Here is a 22188-nt window from a genome sequence, read left to right on the forward strand (position 1 = left end):
TTGAAAATATATACTTGTTTTCTGCTCAGTAGCTGCAAACTTGGAAGAGCTTAGGGCTGCAGAATTAAAGCTACATGCAGGGAGACAAAATGCTGATGCAATTAGCTGGTCCCTTCATGGAGTGACAAAGTTTCTGGTAGAAAAGCCAGGATCATGGCAAAACAGGAGACCTGAGCTCCCTGGAATTGTTGATTATCTTGGCAAACTACTGCTATTGTGTTCTCTTCATATGAACCTCTGCATCCTCCCCTGGCCCTGAGAGCCTAACAAAGCAGGACTATGAATTAAATTACTTCTGATGGGCCATTTTATTCCACTTTTCCTCCCTTTTTTGAGGTAATGAGACTAAAGGTAACAAAAAGACAGCTGAAGGATCAGATCAGGACTCTGTGATATCCAACCTCCATATTCCTTCTGTGCAAAAAAAAGTACTGGGCAGAAGTTCAGTGAGAGAGAAATCTGTCTGACTCCTACAGCAGTCTGGTTGATTTCTTTCTTCCTCAGCATGTAGACAAAGAAGGCAAGCAGATAATTAGTTATTTGTATAGGCAGGAGTGACATTTTTCAGACATGGAGACTTTTTTAACATTGCAATTCCAGCTAGACTGGCATCATATGGGAGATGTTGGCAGCGCTGAAGAGAGCAGATGGGATGTGACTGTGGTGGGGAATACAAGGAAGGATAAAGGAAAGAAGAGAAAAGCTATTCAAAAGTCATCGGGAATTTTATTCAGGGAATGGAAATGGGAAGAACCCAACCTGGGATCTAGCAGGAATAAACCATAGATCCTCCAGGTTAATGACTCTTACCTAGAAGGGTCACGGGCGATCAGGACTTAAGAAGCAGAAATTTAAAATATGGAAGTGAACTAACTGAAATGGAGATCTGTCGCCTGATAGCCCTAATGCCCTTTGTATTTCTTCAGCAGCAAGCAAAACTGACTCAGAAGAGGCAGCTTTTATTGAAAGGCCTCAGACAGATTAAAAAATAGTTCTATTTAGATTAGAGCAAAGATTGTTTCTGTCTGGAAGGATTCTTCCTTTGCTTGAAGAAGTCAAAACTGCATGTCCCAAGTAAGAGGCTAAGGAACTGAAAGGGATAGGATAATAATTTGAGTTTTGAATGATGCCCTGTCTCACATTTAGAACTCAAAATCCTCAATCTCTCTATATCTCTGAAGTAGAAATTATTTTGTAGTGGTTGTTTTAGTAAAGCAAATATTGAAGGTTTTAGAATTACTAGATTATGATGATCAACAGTCTATACAAAGATTATTTTTGTGGTAAGAGACAGTATTTTAATATTGTAGAATGGGACGGATTTAGACAAATTTAAGCTAAAATAAGGCTTAGTGTTTGCATTTAAACATTGGAAAAACTAATCTAGGGACATGATAAATTCACTATCACTTAAACTCTCTAGTTCAGTCAGAAGCCACATACTTGATTCAGAAATAGCTAAGGGATGTTATCTAGTCAGAGGGATTCCCAAAAAGTCACAAAAGCAATGAATAATCTTCTTGCATATTAGAGAAATTTTAGAAAGTGTTAGAAGCCTTGTTTTACTTTAGAGAAAATAGGCACAGAGTAAAAAGGACTTGCCTCAGTCCACACTAGACACCCTGCAGCGGAGTGGGACCTCAACTATGGCACCACTTTGTGCCTACCAGACAATGATACCTCCTGGAGTCAGGTTATACTATTGCAAAGCATGTCGTCTCAATTATTTTAAAGTTTTTTGCTATGTATCTGTATACAGGTCTCTCTAACTGTTAATGAGCTTAATACTTGTGTGTACCATCACTGATAGGCCTAAAGAGCTGATATGGGGTAAAAAGTAACAAAGACACCTTGTATATTGATGCTTTGGCAGTTTAAATATTCATTCTCGGGAAATGCTTTTGCAAAGAGTTTTAGTGCGGTAAGGTGCTTTTACAAAGAATATTAAAACTATCTATAAAAGACATGGATATATCACTTCCATTTAATTGCATGTAAATAGACCTGAATATTTTCCTTGTTCTGCTCCTTACATACCAGATTATACAAAGTGAAATGAAATGAGCCTTAGTGGAAAATTAATTTGAAAAAAATAACCCTTTGTTTAAAGAATGGGGGGAAAAATAAGATTGATTTGAGGATGTTTAAAAAAATGCCACCAATATATATTTCTGAATTCATATTATTCTATGAATAATATATGCAATGGGATTATAGCTAATGAAAGGATGAGTCAAGAAATAAATGGGTTTATGTTGCCATTGGGAAATATCAAGCAGAGTATAAGAGCACTGCTGTATATAGGCTGGATAACTTCATACTGTTCCAGGTAGTGTTGTATGCTCTGAAAAAAAGATGCTGTTCACAGGAAAAAAATCTTAAAACCTTAAAAAAGTAGAGTAAAACAATGAGAGTAAGCATTTTCTTTATCATTTTGAAGAACCTCTTCTAAGAGCTGTTTCCCAACAGCGTGCCTCCACAGTCATGAGCAGAGCTACACTTGACCAATTGCAATGTAGAAGGAGAAACCAAACCTTAAATATCTGTTATTAAATATTGCCTTGTATTGAACTACTGCAGAGACATTGACACATAGTGTAAACCTAACTGGCCCTTCAGGGAGATTTTCTAGGAGAAGTTTAATCAGGTGTGTTTTACCTTGTCATTAAGGACAGCTGGAGAGATGGAAAGAGGGAAGAAGAGGGTTCAGTGCCTCTATATGAATTCCTCTGCCATGCAACCAGGAATATGTGTGACACTGCAGGTGTCCCCAGTGGGAGGACTACAGTCCCCTTATGGTGAAGGGTCATGGTCAATCTAGGTCTGTACCACTACAGAGAACACAGTCCTGCTTTCCTCCTACCTTCTTGTCCTCACTTTCCTGGTAAGTGTTTGCACAACCATGCCATAACCAGGATTAAGGAATTGGTTTGATTTAAAACTAAGCATCTCATTATTTTTCATTTGTTCTGGGATAGCTGAGGTGAAATAAAGTCACAGACCACCACCACAGATTCATTATGCTTTTGCATGATGGCCAGTACCAGCATAAGGGAGGAACAGAGGTGAGAACCTCCAGGTAGCACTAATTGGTAAGCAGTACTGTATCTTCCTCTTAACCTATGTGCCATGTGAAGCTGACTTAAAGCAGTGTGAAACTGTCCTTTGTTTCTAGTAGCCTGACAAATCCACACCTCAGCTAAGCCTGCACACAGACAGAACTAACGATTCAGCTGCTACGTGGCAACTTTGTAAGCCACTAATAACTTTATCGCATTCAAATATGAAGCCATGTCACCAGTTCTGTCAGATTTGACACAGAGACTTTCATTCCTCATCTACAGTTGTGAGACAGAGGCTAGATCAGTCTGATTATGGCAGAAGGAAGGCAGAACATTGTTGCTTAGAGCTCATATATACAATTTATTTCAGTATCATGAGATCTGACATTCTGTAAAAGAAATCTGGCAAACAACATGTATTTGCATTTGGAAAGAAAGGGAAAGGGAAAGGGAAACAAATTGAGGAAAGCTGAAATACCAGTCCAAGGACTGTGATTACACAGTAGTCATCATTTTAAAAGTTGGCACTAGTCAGCTGGTATTACAAAGTCACCTCAGGTAATTCCCATCCCAAGCATTTGGGAGAAACGTCGGTGCTTCAGTCCTGGAAGAGCTGCTTATGCTGAGGTTGTAAAGTCAAGGCACTGTACTGTTTGCCAGTGTATGCGGTTATATTGCAGTCTTTTTTTTTCTTTCTGTTTTAAGATGGCTAAAGACACTACAGGGACTCTCAGGCAGGTTGTAAACAAATTGCACCAGTCATAATGCAAGTGTCTGATTAAAAATTAAGATGGTGGGAAACCCATCCAAGACCTCTCAGGCTATGTCTCCCTCACTGTTGAATCACTGCTGAGGACTGCCCTGAACCAGCTACTGGAGAGACCTGTTTGCACGTGTGTGTGTCTGCCTGTGGGTGAGACAACTGGGAGACCAGGCATTCCAGGGGCAGTTAATGGGTAAACTGGGTGTCTAACGCCAGTTACTGGGGAATCCAGACTGTGTATATATATATACATGTATGTATATTTTCCCATAACAGGCTTTCATCCTGGTCAGCAGAGGGCAAGTGGATGAGGTTGTTGGTGGTGTTGGAATTTATGTGGGTGATGTATTTTTTGTGTTGATCTGTGTAGCTGGTCAACCACATATGCATATATGTATATGCATATATATAATTATTGTGTGTATATGTGCCTATTGGAAATACATGCTCAGCTTCACTACTGGTTAGACTTGAGAACACGGGGCTGTGGTAGCCATACCTCTATTGGGCTACCAGATTTGGCAAGCCCTAACACTTCAAACACAGACTTGCACAAAACAGACAAGGATGCTAAAGCATCCATTAAAAGCCCAGTGGAGCTGTTCCCTCATATAATGTTGTGCTTCTAATTTTTTTTCTTGGAGCAAATATTCCCGTGTAGATCAGTTATATGTCTCAGGAATATGAATACTCATTTTCAGGAAGGGTCTGGCCTACTTTGTTGTTTCCCTTTACTTCACCTTCTGAACAAAAATGTTGTTTGTTTTTGTGGACCACAGTGGACTAGACCACCTGCAACGCTGAAGGGCAACGTGCAGTTGACATGAAGCCCCTTACTTACCCAGCCAGATTGACATTGGCTGCAAGCTGCCTCCTAAAGGACCATTCTCTGGATGAGGCATAATAATGTGCACCATTCCCACACCTGCCCACCCATTACAAAGTACCACCAGATCTGGGGAGCCATGTGGCGCCTGAAGATCTTGGCACTGCTCTGCTTCACCATCCCACTACAAGCATCTGTACTTCCTTCTATCTCCTTTGTTCTCATTTATGGCACTGCTCAAACTGGGTGCTTAGAAAGTATCAGATAAAGGAAACAAGAGGGAAAAAGACAGTAAAGCCAGCCTCTGTTTTACACCAATGGAAGCCAGAAACGACTCTTCCTAGGTGCAGGAGAGACATTCTTATTCCTTAAAACAGCTGTCATCATGTGTGTTATTTCACCCCTTGCTGTCAAACCAGGGCAATTTTTGCCTAGAAATATTTGTGTCTCATTCAGATTTAGGTCTCCAATCCTGTCCAACACTGCAAAACCCAAGGTATACATGAAAGATGATGGAGTGTCCTCTGTGCTTTGTAAATAAGGAAATACAAATGCAACCATGTGTTACATGGAAAAAAAACAGTTAACATTTGCTGGGAGTGTGTAACCTCTGTTAACTTTCTCAGGTTCATCTTTGTCACAAGTTTGCAGCTAACAGAAAAACATCACTTGAAGTAAGAGATAGTACAAATGCCAGCCTCTCTGAAGTTTAATAACTAGTTTCCCCTGAAGAGAAAGATAACAAGCAGATTAAAATGGACTGCTGTGGAGGTAGCTGGATTGACTCTATGTAACCCACTCCGTGCTCTGTAATGCAATTCTTTTGAGACTGAGAGATTGTCATTATTGAGGTGTACAAGGGCATGTAATATATAAATCACATCTACAGTGGCAAAGTGATAATTTCTTCTGATGAATAGAAGGTAGCTACATGTGGGTGAGAAAAGTACCATGTTTTCCTGGGATTTTTTACAATTTGAACAATTACAGCAGCTATTATTGCAGAAGTGCTGCAGGAAGGAAATTCAACACCATGCTAGCTGTCTGCATCAGAGCTTGTCTTGATTGCTGTGTCACAGAGAGAGCTTTCTTCTCCTCCAGCGTTAAGAGAATAGGTGAGGACTAACTATACTGCTCTTGCCAAGTTTCAGGGCAAAGTAACCTTTCCTTTTAAAAACCACTAATCACTTGCATAATATGTAGGTACAAAGTAATCCATTCTACAGCTGCGTTGGCTGAACTAAAATCTTGCAGTAAGAGTGATATGAAACATGCACTTTAAATGGGACTATTTGAACTGAACCTCCTATATTATTGATTTTTAAGAGCAGAATGGGTCATTACAAACATCTAGCCTGAATAATGACATGGCAGGTGAGATTGCCAACTACTGTATTTCACATATAATCCAGAAGATATCTCTTTAACCTTCCTTTTGCTGTTCCCCTAAAGCAAGGTGAATCAGCAGGTTTTATGTATGCTTAATCGATAAAAAGAACATTTATCTCCGGAGCCTGTTCCTTGTCCTTGTTTCTCTCTGTCTCTGATTCGGTATGGTCTATCTGTGGATTGCCAGAGGACTTATTTAAAAGTGTGGGTTACTTTAGATGCAGATGCAACCTCAAGTGTACTATACAGACTCAGCCCCTGTCTGTCCAATGGGCAAAGCAGGGAGGTCTTTTGGAGGAGGGTTACTCTAAACCCATACTCCTTCACTTTTGCTTCTGGCTACCACTCTAGCCATGATACAGGTTAGATGGACCTGTGGTGTGATCCTTCAAGGCAGTTCCTGCATTCCTTTGGGTGCTTTGCAATTGCAGTAGCAGGAATGTCCCAGGCTTACTAAAATAGATGTTAGAGTCCAGCTCCAGTATCTTGGTGTACAATTTGCCTTTCAGCCTCAGACACAAGGATATCAAAGGAGAGACACTGGAGAGCTGTGTTTCTCAGCAACACCCCAACTTTCCCACTTACACTCTGTTTTCCATGGATATATTTATGTGGTATTTTGCAGTAGATGTGAACTCACTCTGCCCACATACTGAGCCCACTTTGAATGAGTCAGCTCCATCAAACAAGCTGAGTAGCTCTAGTTAGCTTTCTGCTAAGCCTGAGAGGTTAAGAGGGGAAGGTTAGAAGCTCTGGTTCAGTGCCAGCTGAGGGTTTGTGGTAACAGAAGGAGTATGTGTCCTCTTGCACATTTGTAGACATCCCCATGGCAAAGCAAAATTAAGGCAAATCCTTCCCTGCTTTCATTTCTAAAATTTTGCGTGCTTGAGTTTCCCGCCCCTTCAGTACTGATCTGCTCTCTATCTCATGCTTGTCGTAGGAGTTTGTGTGTGCCAATAAAGCTTGTGACCAAAGTCACTCCTGACCCACCCTCACATGAAACGCTCTTCCGGAGGGTAGTTTTCTTCCTCTGATGTCCCTCCTGGTAAAACAGAGTTGGTTTCTGTGACATGGTGGCTTCCAACACAGCAGCTGCTTGTAATGAGGTGATTTTGTTAAACATCAGAGAAGTGTAAGAGCTGGGCTACCTTGCTGCTGTGCTGCAGAGCCTGCTGATGGGTTGTAGTTGTGCGTGCTGATCAGGGCTCTGTTCCTGGCAGGGGCCGTCTAATACATGCAAGGCAGGGAGAAGAGGTCTGACAGGTAACTGCTACCCAGCATGCATTGCAAAAATGCGATTAATTCCCCTGAGGGCTTTGGAGGTAGAGAGGTAGCTTTCCCAGCCTCAGTCTTACTACATACACAAGCAATGGGTCATACATCTTAAGCATTACATGTGTTGTGAGTGTTTGCATTATAGTAATTTCCGAACTTGAGATTAAATAAACTCTCTGTGCAAGGTGTTGTGCAGAGACAAAAAGAAGTATTTTGAGTGGACTCATGCAATCAAAAGACAAAAAGGTGCCTCAGCAGAGGTGTTTGCAGCTGAGCTGGTCACTAGACAGTGATTCTTGGACTATAGTCTCTACTGACTATAAGTGGGGCTCAAAAGGACATGTCTGCACTGTAGCTTGAGAATCACAGAAGCACAGAATCAACTAGGTTGGAAGAAACCTCTGGGATCATCGAGTCCAACCTTTGACCTAATACCACTGTGTCAACTAGACCATGTCACTAAGTGCCACATCCAGTCTTTTCTTAAACGCCTCCAGGGATGATGACTCCACCACGTCCCTGGGCAGCCCATTCCAATGCCTAATAACCCTTTCTGTGAAGAAAATTTTCCTAATGTCTAACCTGAACTTCCCCTGGCGCAGCTTGAGGTTATGCCCTCTAGTCCTGTCACTAGTTGCCTGGGAGAAGAGGCCGACTCCCACCTCACTACAACCTCCTTTCAGGTAGTTGTAGAGAGCGATAAGGTCTCCCCTCAACCTCTTTTTCTCCAGGCTGAACAATCCCTGTTCCCTCAGCTGCTCCTCATAAGACAGACCCTCTAGACCCTTCACCAGCTTTGTTGCCCTTCTCTGGACTCACTCCAGCAGCTTAACGAAGAAGAATAGAGCTTAACTAGTGCTGAAGCTGTGTTTCCTTAGAGGGAGAAACCAGCAGCTCCGCCAACTGTGGATTTGATGCACGCCTACATGTTAATGGGTACTTATTGTGTGAGCAGTTCATCAGCTCCAATGCTGATGCCCTCACTCGCCCAGGTGCCAGGGGTACAAGGGAGCTCTCTGGGGCAGGAGAGCCAAGGTGATCTCCTACAGACTGCTCCTCACTACTCATAGCCCTACAGATAAAATTGTTTATGGGGACTTCTTTGGATACTGTGCTACTACTCCACAATGATCACGTTTAAGTGCTTCTCCAGCTGTCCTTGGCTTCCTGCTGCCTTCCCTGTCTACTTCTGAAATGTTTTTTTCCCTCTTTATCCATCTTGCATGCATTCAGCATATGCATACAGTCCCAGTGAAACTGTACAGCCCCCACTGATACTGTCCCACCCATCCCATCTCTGCCACACCATGAGCATGGTTCTTTTTTTTTTTTTTATAGTAGCACTTCATAATCCAGATGTTTAATTCCAAAAGGCAACCTAAAGGTTAGAGACATATATCCCGAGTAAGAAATGACTGTAACACCCACCAGCTTCCACAAGATTTTACGCAGCTGCCAGGTATCAAAAGATATATTAGCAAAATGCAAAAGCTTTTAGGAGGCGAAGTAGTATTTGGGAGCATGAGAGGCTGTCCTGCTACACACCATCACCTCAGCTCTGTTCTGGAAGTGCAAAACACCTCTAGGTCAGGAGCAAATCCATGGGTCTTTGCTCATACAAGCTGTACTTGCTTACCCCTGGGCATAGCAGTAGCCCAGTGATGTTCATGGTTTCACTGCATGGAAGTACTTTAACCATGTTTCACCTTCACACCAGGGACAATTATGGAGACGACTTCACCTCATCTACTGCCTTTTTGCAGGCACTTGGGAGGATACAGACAGTAAGAACCTGAGCTGACATGATGCAGAAGCACTGTAGGTTTGCTGTTACTGTGGGAAGAGGCATATTGCTAAGGGCAGCCTCTTGACCTGCCTTTGTCTAACACATTTCATGTGGCTCCAAGCCATAGTTCATTCAGCTCCAGAAAAATATGACTTTTATGATGACTGTGTCATCATTTTTTGCAAACATACCTCAGAAAGCAATAACAGTCTTGCTGTGCCCATATCGAGGGAGAAAATTGATCATACGCTTAGTGTTTGTGCAGTGACTTCTCCATTTTTACACTGCTTTATTATTAACTGATATATCATTGTATTACAATCTCCATCTCAGCTGTGCTTAAGTCACTTGTTTTGGTGTTTCTAAGTTTCCATATACCAAATGCAGATAATACTTCCTTGGCCTTATGCTTTGTCTGTGTTGTCTCCCACTGGAGACAGTTTAGGGTAAGGAACGAGTCTTATTTCATGTATTAAACAAGTCTGGAAACCTAGTGTTGCCTTACAAGAATTCCTAATAATCCTTTTTGAATGCTTTCATTCCAAATGTTCCAAATTCTTGAAGCCAATAGTTTTTAACTGCTAAAAAATGTTCTTGTTTCCTGTCAACATTTCAAAACAAGAGAACAACTTGGTTTTTCTCATGCCATTTTTTGGTTTGAAAAACCTGAGATGACATTTAAGAGAAAATGAAAATGTTCTGTTTCAAAAACAGAGTAAAAATAAGAAGCTTTGATTCTGACATCTTCTGGGAGTGAAAATCAAATTTCCTCTTGTTAAAGCATTTTCCACAAAATCACTTTTGATATAACGCAAACTTTTTTTTTTTTTTTTGAGTGGAAGAAGGGGCTGGCATGAAGGTGAGTATATTGTGTCCACAGGGACTGAAAGTGTCCATAAAGTCGGCTTAGGAAATGGAGCGTTGCTGGCATGCAAATCAGGATGTGTAGATTCTGACTTCTAATGTATTTTTGAACAGTTGATTGCTCCATACATGCTTTTCAGTTTAACACTTCACTGATAAGCAATGTGATAAGGAACATTTTATTGTTAGATCCTCAGATAAGCCAGCATTTCCTAAAGCTCGAGCTCCAGCCTGTCACTGAGGCAGAAGGGGTTATTTTAGCATCCTGCAGAGGAGTCTATGGCAGATGATGTTGCTGAACAGCACAGAGACATTCGCCTTGATCAGGCAGAATTAGTGGCATTTTCATTGGACTCTGAAGCTGATGTGTAGGAGAGTTTCTCCTGCACTCGCTTGGAAGTGTGTGTATATGTAAGCATCTGTAAATGAGAGTGTGTCCATTCCCTCTGTGACCTTATGCTTGACTTGGATTATTTTCAGCAGAGTGCGTGTGCTCACACACAAATACACACACCCCCCCACCTACCCCTGAAGGTTTTGTCTCTTTGATGCAAGAGTTTAGTCCCGTGTGACAGCAAACAAAAGAGTAACTGAAGTAACAAGATCAGCATAGGGATGTCCAGCTGACTCTTGTCATTGCCATTTCATATGATTGTAAATGAAGAAATTGCTGTCTCCTGTTGCTCATGTTGCTTTGATACCCGAGAGCCATAGTCAGAGGCTAAGAACAGGCCAGGCGCTGCACAGACCAGTGCAATTAGACAGTCCCTTAATGACAGAGCTTATAATAAACACATAGGACAAAGGACAACTGATGGATATAAACAGATGGGAGGAGAACTAGGCAACCACGCAGCGCAACTGTCCACCCACTAAGCGAAGATTTCAGCTTACTGATGTCTGAGCTTTTCTGCAAGTGTCATGTCAAAGGGAAGAACAGTGACTGAATCTGTGGATGCGTAGGGTGAGCAATGCCCAACCAGGAGGCGTATGGAGGGACTTGTCAGAATGCCAAACAGATGTACGATAGAGATGATTGATACAATGAACTCATCTGAGGGGTGAGTGAATTCCTTAACAACGAATAAGGAATGATTTGGGGATGGGCAGCGAAGGGCCTTGAAAATAGAGACCAGCAGTTCATATGAGGTGACAGAGAGTAAAGAAGTGGTAGAAAGTTATGAACAGAGAGGAACACCTGGGCAGAGCATTGGGTTGATGCAATGATGGCTGCAGCAGTATTCTGAGCTGTGCGGTTACTAATGAAAGCTGGAGAAAAAGGTGCTGTAGTGACGGCACCACTACAACTGACAGTCTGGGTTTAGCTGTACAAATAGTCTAACAATACTAGACTTTACAGATGCAAGAGACTGAAAGCCTATACCCTATTGTGTTTCTCTACAAAATCAGTTCTAAATTGTTTATTTTAGAGCCAGGGCCTTTGGAGGTCATCCCTATTATTGTAACAAACCCTGTCCATTACTGTAGAACTTTTAGAAACGAGAAGAGAACTAGGGCCCTATTGCATTAGCTGCTGTACAAGTATAAAGTAGTATGGAGATCTTTAATGGCAATTTATTTTCCCCATTACTATTTAGTTTTTCTTGCAGTTTGAGAGGGAAACTCTTGGGGTGGGATGTGGGTACGGAGGTACAGAACAAATGAGAAGAAAGATGGAAGAAACAAAGGACAGAAAGGCAGGAAGAACAGATGAAGACACTATGTGGCTATAGGGCTGGAGGGTCTGAAAGAGTCGGCACAGAGGAAAGAGCTCCTGTTCAGAGCAAACAAAACACCCGACTGAGCTCAAGTGGGACTGTGGGCCCTTGCTTTCACTGCTTGTGCAGCTGCTCCTTCCAGCTGGAGTGGGTTGACTCCTCCCTTGTTATTCCCTTGTGCTGACTGTAGAGCATATCTGAATAGCAAAGAGATTTGCAATTAAGAGAAATGCTTCAGAGAGCTAAAAAAGCTCTCATTTCTGCTGAATGTATATTTGGTTGGATCTTTTTTCATTTTTTTGAAGCCATTCAATTAACAATTAATAATTTTCAGGGTGGTCACCTACTTTTTCCAAGCACTGGGGTTTGATCCCTAGGTCTTCTAGCTAGCAAATACGAAAGCAAGGAGCCTGATTTATCATTGCTAAGAAAGCCATTTCCTGGGTACCTTCATACTTCTGCACTGCTGAGAGGGAATGACCTAAAAAAAAAAAGGGAAGCATTTGTAAGCCAACGCTTTGCTTTTCGCCTGAGAGGTCTCATCTACACCTCTGCTCTGTCCATCCTTTCCTCATTTTGTGCATTAGGCCCAGTTAGGAAAGGCGGGGGGTTAGCAGATGGGAGACTAGCTGTTGCTCAGTTTGGAAAGCAGCTCCTAACATTTGGCTCACACCTGTCAGCAGACTCCATATACACTTGTTTATCCTCCTCTGTACCATATGTTTCTATGTGAAATCAGTTCCAATGATCTATTGCCTTACTTCTATCACTCCTATTATGGCCGTAACTGAGCATTTCACAGTCGTTAATGCATTTACCCTGACAGCATCCCTGTTGCGTAGGCTTCTGATATCACCCACCTTACAAATGGATTAGCTGAAGCTCAGAGATGAAGCTCCTGAAAAGTCTTTAGGCACCCCTGGTTGAAATCATTGGGAAGGAAACACGTCTCCAGGAGATGTGAGTTTGGGAGAGCAAACTACACAGTTTCACCCAAGGAACTTGCAGTGGAGTGAGGAATCCCTCTTCTGGGTCCTACATGGCTGCTCAAAGTGCTGGACTATTCTTGATTTCTTGACACAGAGCTGTTCCCTGCCTTTGCAAGACCAGCAGACCTGTGTTTGCTGATGTCCAGACTTTTTACAGCCTTTGACAGTAAACCTCTATCTATCTCACAACTTTCCATGTCCTCACCAAGGCCTGGAAGAGATGCTGTCCTCAGCAGAAGATTTAGTTAAAAAGTTAGTTAAAAGTCCATTGGCCCAATGTAGTGATAGCAATCAATCAGCTCAAAAGTGTTCTTCCCAAATGAGAAAAGCTGCTACGGACCAAAAAAAAATGCTTCTGCTGCTGTGGAGGCTGTTTCTCCTGTTTCCTCTATTCTTGCTTGCCCCTCAGAAAAGAACTTCTTCGCAACCCTTCAGATTCAAAGTTTATGTAGGAGAGCGTTTTTTAAAATGTACTGCACGTACCTATCAGTCACTTACTTATTAATTATAACTAAAAGCATGATTAATCTGTCATGTATAAGACTGCTAAGTAACCCTAATCATGCTAATGCATTTCTGTCACTTATACAAAAGGCAGCATTATTATCTGTTTTTACATCCGTGTGTACTAAAGCCCATATACACAGCAGCTGCAGAGCACTGGTAACGTTCTTTCTGCCACAGATGGGATGATTTTGCATCATGGATATCTATAGTGCCCCCACAGTGCCTGTGCAATGATTTATTTCCTCAACACTAGTAGGATTTAATGATATCTTTTGCAAATAGTTTTGCCTTCTAAAATGGATAACAACTACAGTTATGAAAAGTATTGCCACAAGCTCATAACAACTATGACTGAAATTCCTCTGTGGGAGGGGTCTGCATGAAGATCAAGGTGCTACTTAAGCCCTGCATTGAGTAGGAGCTAAGAGATGCGTAGGTCTTATACAAGTGTGAATGTCTAAGGAAAACAATTCTTTTGATATTGCAGAGCATAATGCTTTCCCTTGTGTGTTCTTTTTCTCTGAATATTCAATTGATCCATTTTTTAATAGCCTGGATGTTGGAAAGATAATTTCCAAGTGCCAAGTTCGAAATTTGTAACCACACCTGAAACCCTTGTGCGTCCATCCTGTCAAGCAGTCAATGGGTGGATGTGCTAAATCACAGCTAAACTACACTGTTTCACTTTTAAAATGTTCTGAAGAGCTTTTCACAGAGAAGAATTTCAAAACTGACACCTCCAGAAGGCTAATTATACCCTACGGTATTAGGAGTAAAAGACAGGTGGGTCACTCTTTGAAGAAACCATTCCACCAATGCCTGGGTAACCTGCTTAGACTTGACGCCCTATTTCTGGATGGGTAAAGTATGAAGAGTACGATCATTAGGCTCATTAAATACAAAAACTAAGGAGAAAAAGCCCAACTTCAAATTTGTCTTTTACACTGACTAGCTTTTTGGTTAAATAGGATAAAGTTTTATGTAAGAGTTTTGGTGTAAACTGCCTGAAACTAAAGAACTTCACTGCTAGATGAACTCTGCAAGATGTAATCTGAATCCCTTCTGTGCTGCGTGCCTCAATGACCCAAATAAAAAAAAACATTTTGGTTTTCATCTGAATAAGTGCCTTCTCGCATGCAGACAGACTCTCAGTCAGTAGGTTTCTGAGCATACAAATTTATGAAAGAGTCCCAAAAGTTTGTACAGGGTAAGAGTTCTTTTGTTCTAAGCATTGCAGTAGCCAAGTCATGGTGAATGTATGGTGGGAAAGTAGAGGAAGATTGGTAAGAAAATATAAACTGCATCAGAACAAGTGTTGTTTGTGTGGCTTTTACAGTTCTGTGCTTAGCTAACTTTCTTTTTTTTAGCTCTTTAGTTATCATAGTTTGGTGTAATGTAGTCCACAGTAAATCGTTTGAGGCATTCGCATATATTATAGCAATGCAGAAATTTTTAAGGACACCATTAAATCTTGGAATGCTGTCTTTAATGTAGCAGTTTCACTCTTGCAAAACTGTGCTCCCCTACCCTTTCTTATTAATAAACTTGATATCCTTCTGTTTACTTTCCTTTCATTGCGCACAGCTGTACTCTTCTCTTTCATCAAGAGAGTCACAATTTTGTTTGTCACACTGAAATAAGGATTTTTTTCGTCTTTATTTATGAATAGCACACTCGGATTTTCCTTATGGCATAGAAATTAAAACAGCACTGACATTAGAATGTAAAGGAATTGCTCCAACTGATTATAGTTGTGTTAAAATGAGTCACTCACTTTTGGTCCAAACTTCCTGACATACACATCCGTATATATTAATCACTATGACATCATTGAAGAACTAGTTTTGACTTAGTAGTAAAAGCTGTATGCATTTGTCAGCTTTTCAAATTATATTTAATCCAGTGAACATACAGACAGGGTAGCAAAGGCACTTGCTCTCAAATAATAGCAGAGCTCAATTGCACATGTCTGAAAATGCTGTGCATGTAAAGCCATGTAAAATACCTGCAGTTTTGAAATGTAGGTGAAAAGCACACCGTAAAAACACAAAATAAATTAGGTTTACTTAGAAGAATTAAACTCACCTGTCAACAAATGCATGGTGTAGTACAAAGATAGGATCATTTGCAGAACCTTGTACTTGGGACATGGAGCCGTTCATGTAGATGTGAAGTGCATTATGCAAACCACTTTGAGATATGTTTGATATTGCAGTCCGTGGATCAGCAAAGCCTGTATATTCAAGAGGAAATCACGTGATTCAGTAAGACTGAAGATCAAAGTATCTACTTTCACTTCATTTACATTCAGCGTTTTAGACAAGGTCTTAGGAAAACACGTAAAGGGGTGCTAATATATTTCAAAAGCATAGCAAAGATGAAATTAGAATAAGCTAAATTAAAACTCCTGCCATGTAGCTAATGCAGCATGTCAGCAAATACTGCTTAATTGTTTTGTATTTTTAAATTTCTTTGTCCATTGTGTCTGGCTGTTAAAAGGCAACACAATCCCTGCAGACATTTATCTGTGTACATTTCACAGAATCACAGAATCAACCAGGTTGGAAGAGACCTCTGGGATCATCGAGTCCAACTGTTGCCCTGACACCACCATGGCAAATAGACCATGGCACTAAGTGCCATGTCCAGTCTTTTCTTAAACACATCCAGAGATGGTGACTCCACCACCTCCCTGGGCAGCCCATTCCAATGTCTAATGACCCTTTCTGAGAAGAAATGCTTCCTAATGTCTAACCTGAACCTCCCCTGGCGAAGCTTGAGCCTGTGTCCTCTTGTCTATCGCTGGTTGCCCTGGAGAAGAGGCCGACTCCCACTTCACTACAACCTTAATTTATTCATATTGAGAAAATTTATTTCTTTTATTTTCATTTTTGATCTCTATACTTACAGGTCCCTAAGATAAAACAGGCTATTTTATCTCATCATATAATCAGTAATTTAATAATATTTGTCTCCACACAACACATTCTTTTGTTGATAGGAGCCAACACAACACAAGCTATAATATTTACAAATGGATTTGGTAAATAATCAATAATCTTTCACAGTCAGACTTGCAGGATGAAAGTCTGCAGATTGCTGTTATTTTGGAGAGCACTTAAAATATGGGCTTTGAGAAAAGGTCACACAGACCAACCCCCAAATAGGAAATACTGGAAGATGAGTCTCTCCATTAGTTCTTATTTTGATAGCCTGTCTTCTCACAATTTCTGTAAGCTGGAGGATGAGGAAGCATAATGGAGACATATTTACACATCTTTACAATTTAATGATCAAATAAAAAGGGCTGTGAACAATATGCTTTTTGAGATAATCCTCAGTGTTTTCCCAATATTGTTGCTGTTTATCAGGTCTTCAAGGTGGGAAAAAGAAAGACCTTAGCTCTTCTCTTTGAGAAATGCCTCACGCACTTTGAACATTTGCTTTGTTTACTTATTTGGACCAAGAACTAGCACTTGAATGAGGATCAGCAATATACTTTTGAAGTGAATTTCCCAACAGTCCCTCTGTTTCATGCTGTGACTGACATCACAGGGCAATTTCTGACTGCAAGCTGGATTCCTTTTGGAGGAAATCTAAAATGTGCCAACTATCAGTGAGTGTTCAGTTTACGGGACTGAACTACAGCTAGTGTGAAAGAACCACTTCCCTGTCAAAACCCTCATGTGCGACATGGAAGTCAGCTGTTTTGCTCTTTGGATTTGCTTCTCTTTGAGTCACTTCAAAGTATTAATTGAGACATGGCTAGAGATGCCTTATGAGTAGAGTCATACTCTCTGAACTTGAAAACCTGAGTTTTAGACCTCACTGGGACTCTCATCTTCTGTGTGAAATGATTGCATCATTTTGTCACTCTAAAATTCCTCAACGGGCTTTGCCTTGTCTGTTAAACTCTTCAAACACAGGAAAAGCATATGGCATAAAAACACTGATAATAAGGATCATATCATAGCTGTATCACCTAGGAACCAGTATACCATAACAACCCTCCATCTTTCTGACTGTAATAGTATGACAAAGATTTTGAGAAATTCTAGGGGAGTCAGAGTAGAAAACATAATCAGGACAGTTGGAGGAGGTAGTGTTGGCTTATGACGAAAATTTTAAGATTTCAAGGTGGAGTGAGTCTGTATCTAGGAGAGAAAGAGGGACATTTTAAAGTCTACAGATAACTGCAGGTTTTAAGTACATCAGATATGGACTGTGATTATTGAAGATGCTGCATGGTGACATAAACAGCAACGGGCAGAAGTTCTCAAAGGGAAAATCTTGCCCACAGAAATTTACCTGATGGTGAATGCCATGTTATCTAGCTGTCAATCAGGGGAAACAGCAGAATAAAATATTACCTATGAAGAATGATGTACATTGACAGACTGGCCAGAACTCACAGGAACCGATGGCAACAATTTTGGCCTTTGCTTATGGTTACAGCGCACGATCATTGGGATCGGTTGATGTAGCAATACTAGGAAATTCCTGTGAATATTAACTGAAAAAGACCCATCTGTATATCATTCTGAAGCAACTCTTCCACTCATATTCAGTTGTATTATCAGTATGTTTAAGGGAAGATCAACTTTCTGCAGAGTCTAGGCAGAAGGCTAGATGTTTTATATCAGACTTGGGATACTTCTTAACATTTCTTAATGTGTTGCAAACACTTGATCTAATAATTTTGGCTCTGGACAACTTTTCATGAAACATCTGCACACAAGCAATTTATCTTAATAATAAAAAGCTCTGTAACTGGAACAGCTTTAGCAACCCCACCCTCCAGCTCCCAGTTAATTGGGTGCATTCAGTCAGTGTCAAAGGTGACATCATGTTTAACCATGCTCATGAAAAGTTCTAATATCTGATTCCTTGTTATGAAAACTTCATATAAATTGTAAAGTTAGCAGGAATAAAAGTACAATATGGTGTCACTTTATTTTGTTAGCCTAGGTCTTATTCTTTTCTCCCAGACTTTTTAAAAAACTTCAGTACCATCAGCTATTCAGGATGACATACTATGAAAAGGGGTAGAGCCAATTAAAAAGAATATGTGAAAGTGTGGGAGTTTTTTCGGAGTACCGGAAACTTTGCTGAGGTGGCTGTGGTAAAGTTACCTCTACACCATATGTGAGGAGGCAGATCTGAGCTGAAATAAGAGATCCCTGCCTCTAGATAGGCGAAGTCCACTTTCCCCACCTGCCTTGCCCCACGCTGTGCCTTCCTCTCCATTCATTAACTTCACCTCGTCAGTCCTTCCGTGAACTGATTTAACTCACTAGTCTGGCAGTAAACTACCCTGGAGTGTGGGATGTCATTTTTTTCCAGGCTGCTGAGATACAGTATCTCATGTAAGGGTATGATGAGAGCCAGTGTTGGTACCAAAAAAGAAGGAGAAGTGACTGACTGTGGGATGGAGGAGATTGCATAGAGAAGCAGGACTGTCCCTGATGGCAGTGAGCTGTTAAATCATCTGGCCAGTACAGGAAGATGTAGCATTCAGATATCCTTTTAAACCCTCATTTAATTACAATACATTAGAAACAGCCATTAGGGCATACATACTGAAGTGAATGCAAGTATTACCAGTGATTTCAATAAAAGAAAAATCACAGTTTTAAGAGATCATAAACCTGATTCTGCTCCTGCTCATAGCACTGTAAATCAGCAACAGTGATTCAGTGGATTTGAAGTAGCTTCACTGGAGCCAGGCCAAGCTAAATCAGATGGGGATTTAACCCAAAGTTTATTATAGGAGGAGCTAATGATGCCACTAAAAATTAAGGCTGCCTGACAGTTTTTCAGATGATATATAGCTGGTTCTCATTGAAAATGCAGTTGGGTCAGGTGTATGTCTTTTAATAGAGTATTTAACTGCAGATTTTACAATCTAATAACGGAAGCCACAGAAGTCCCTGTACAATCAGTCAAGTGCAAAGTTTTATACATTGAAAGCAGGTAGTGTTTTCCTCAGTTGCCCATTTGCCGCTGACTGAATTGCTGTAAGTACACCTAGCAGAGGGCATGCAGAGTTCAGAGAGCATTAGCAGTGTCCAGTGCTACAGTAACTGACAATCCATTCCAACAATCCTGTCTCCTCTGATTATCTTAGTGGACTGCTTAACATCTGTGGCATCCCTAACTAACAGTTTTGCAAGTGTTTTTTTAACTGTTTTTCTTATAAAATAAATTTTAGTTTTCTATGACTTTCTAGGCCAGTGGCTAGGACAGCCAGGACTTTAAAGGACAAATTCTGTTTTGTATGTCGCATGTTGCGGGGATCGAGTGCACCCTCATTAAGTTCACAGATGACACCAAGTTGGGAAGGAGTGTTGATCTGCTTGAGGGTAGGAAGGCTCTGCAGAGGGATCTGGACAGGCTGGATCGATGGGCCAAGGCCAACTGTATGAGGTTCAACAAGGCCAAGTGTCGGGTCCTGCACCTGGGGCACAACAGCCCCATGCACTGCTACAGGCTTGGGGAAGAGTGGCTGGAAAGCTGCCTGGCAGAAAAGGACCTGGGGGTGTTGATCAATAGCCAGCTGAATATGAGCCAGCAGTGTGCCCAGGTGGCCAAGAAGGCCAACAGCATCCTGGCTTGTGGCCAGCAGGACTAGGGAAGTGATCGTCGCTCTGTACTCGGCACTGGTGAAGCAGCACCTCGAATACTGTGTTTAGTTTTGGGCCCCTCACTACAAGAAAGACATCGAGGTGCTGGAGCGAGTCCAGAGAAGGGCAACAAAGCTGGTGAAGGGTCTAGAGCACAAGTCTTCTGAGGAGCAGCTGAGGGAACTGCAGTTGTTCAGTGTAGAGAAAAGGAGGCTGAAGGGAGACCTTATTGCTGTATACAACTACCTGAAAGGAGACTGTAGAGAGGTGGGTGTTGGTCTCTTCTCTCAGGTAACAAGCAATAGGATGAGAGGAAGCGGCCTCAAGTTGCACCAGGTGAGGTTTAGATTGGATATTAGGAAAGATTTGTTCACTGAAAGGGTTGTCAAGCCTTGGAACAGGCTGCTCAGGGAAGTGGTGGAGTCACCATCCCTGGAGGTATTTAAAAGACGTGTAGATGTGGTGCTTAGGGACATGGTTTAGTGGTGGACTTGGCAGTATTAGGTTTACAGTTGGGGTCAATGATCTTAAAGGTCTTTCCCAACCCAAATGGTTCTATGATTTTATGAGACTATATCTGAGTTCAACTGGCTGATATATTTGGTTCCACGCTCCCTGAGGATGATTTTTTCTTTAATAAGGATTTCACATTTTAGAGAAATTCAAGCCAGATAGATGCATTTACTTTAAAATAGGAAGGAAGATGTAGTTATAAGAATCTTAAAGCCATATCCTTGCTGAAGTTATTCTGGCTTATGTTCATGGAGTTTTTCTGCCATTGGCAAACTCACAGGAAATTTTTCAGGGTTAAATCTTACATATTTTCTCAAATAATATTATTACTGTAATCTCTCCAGAGTGAGGTAGCTGCAAGATCTGCAGAATTTGGCCTAGGGGGCTGTAGTAAATGAAATTTTCTGATTACCTAATTTAGACGATGTCAACCTCCAGGTTTTTTTCTTAAAATTACTCCTGTAGAGCTTCACTGTGGTCAGGGTTGAATAGTCTTTCTAGTTGTCTGTTAATGACCCTTGGCATCTTGATGGTATTTCCTCAATATGCAGCATAAATTTACCCAGAGTTTGAGAGTTTGACGTGATTGAGGGATGTTGGCTGTAAGCTAAAACTTTTTTAATTATAAGTTTTCTGTTGGCAAACTTCATTTTGAGAAACCATTTTTCATTAGCTATATGGATTGCAGTGAAAAACTGAGAAAAGTTTTCCAAAAGAAAATTTCTCATTTCAGAAAAACCAAGAAAATGTCATATTAAAATGCAATTACATTTTGAGGTGTTTGATGTTTTATTCCATTATTTCATGACAGAACAGCATAACAATACATAATTGTAACAGAGAGCGGAATGCTATGACATGGCTTGACTTGATACTCTGTGTCATGAGTTAATTCATGAATTGTGGAAGTGATATAGAGTTTCAGAAAATTTTTTTAAAATGTTCTTTTGTCACTTTGTGGAAAACTTAAAAGGCACTGATTTTCATTTGAAGTTGCCATAAATAAAATAATTTCTAATGTGGAATTTGATCATAAAAAAGTAGGAAATTCTAGGGCTTTTAGCCATTTCTTATTCTTAGAAGGTAACATTCAAGATGTCAGACCAAAAGTGAACTGCACAAAGAAGAAACACAACTGTTTAATTTGCAGTCAGCTAATCCATTTCTGATCTCACCTGCTGCTTATAAACTAGATCAATTTTCTGTTCTTTTCTTGTATCCATGAAGTGTCCAATGAAGTCAACTGTGTTCCCCAGTTAGGGCCATGATTCAATAAATCCTATTTTAAATAATATCTTCCAGTTCAAGGGGCAATGTGCAAACTGCTTTTAACGTGTTGTTTTTCAGTCAAAGAAGAAACTGGCCACACTGTCTCAGAGTGAGAGGGCAACCCATGTGCTCTGTCTAAGGGGAATGTTGTTTTATTGAATAATATTGACATTTGCTGTTAATGTCTGGTTACTCTCCAGTGACATAATTTTTGTCTCTATAGCAGCATTTTCTATTAGTTAAACATAGATTCAGCCTGCGTTGTTGGCATCTGCTCACAATGATGCTGATACCTACCCCTTTGAAGTCAGGTGTTTTCCATTACAGAGCTAAAACCTAGGAGTAAATCTCACACTGGTGTAAATCAGGAGCTAATCCATTACAGTCACTGGCTTCGTTGTGGTCATCTTTTGTAAATCTAGAGTAACTCCAGTAAAGCCAATGGACTTACTTTGGATTTACTTTGGATCTAAAAGATATTAGAATTTGACCTTAGGTTCAGTGGCACAAACTGTATAAATAAGAAAAGAAGGATTGAAAAGATTTTTGCGTAGAAAAAGAAGTAAATGTTAGGAACTATAGAGTGTTAGCAGGCTTGTGAGAA

At 40.8% G+C, this 22188-nt stretch overlaps 1 protein-coding gene across 1 annotated transcript in view; it reads right to left on the bottom strand.

Annotated features, from left to right (window-relative positions):
* TYR (tyrosinase) overlaps window positions 1-22188 on the bottom strand; it is a 49342-nt gene that overhangs the window by 12948 nt on the left and 14206 nt on the right. Inside the window, exon 3 of the mRNA XM_068395182.1 lies at window positions 15265-15412. Coding sequence (XP_068251283.1) covers window positions 15265-15412 — 148 coding nt within the window. The remainder of the gene's footprint in view (window positions 1-15264; window positions 15413-22188) is intronic.

The sequence above is a fragment of the Nyctibius grandis genome, chromosome 2, assembly GCF_013368605.1.
Source record: "Nyctibius grandis isolate bNycGra1 chromosome 2, bNycGra1.pri, whole genome shotgun sequence".
NCBI lineage: Eukaryota > Metazoa > Chordata > Aves > Nyctibiiformes > Nyctibiidae > Nyctibius > Nyctibius grandis.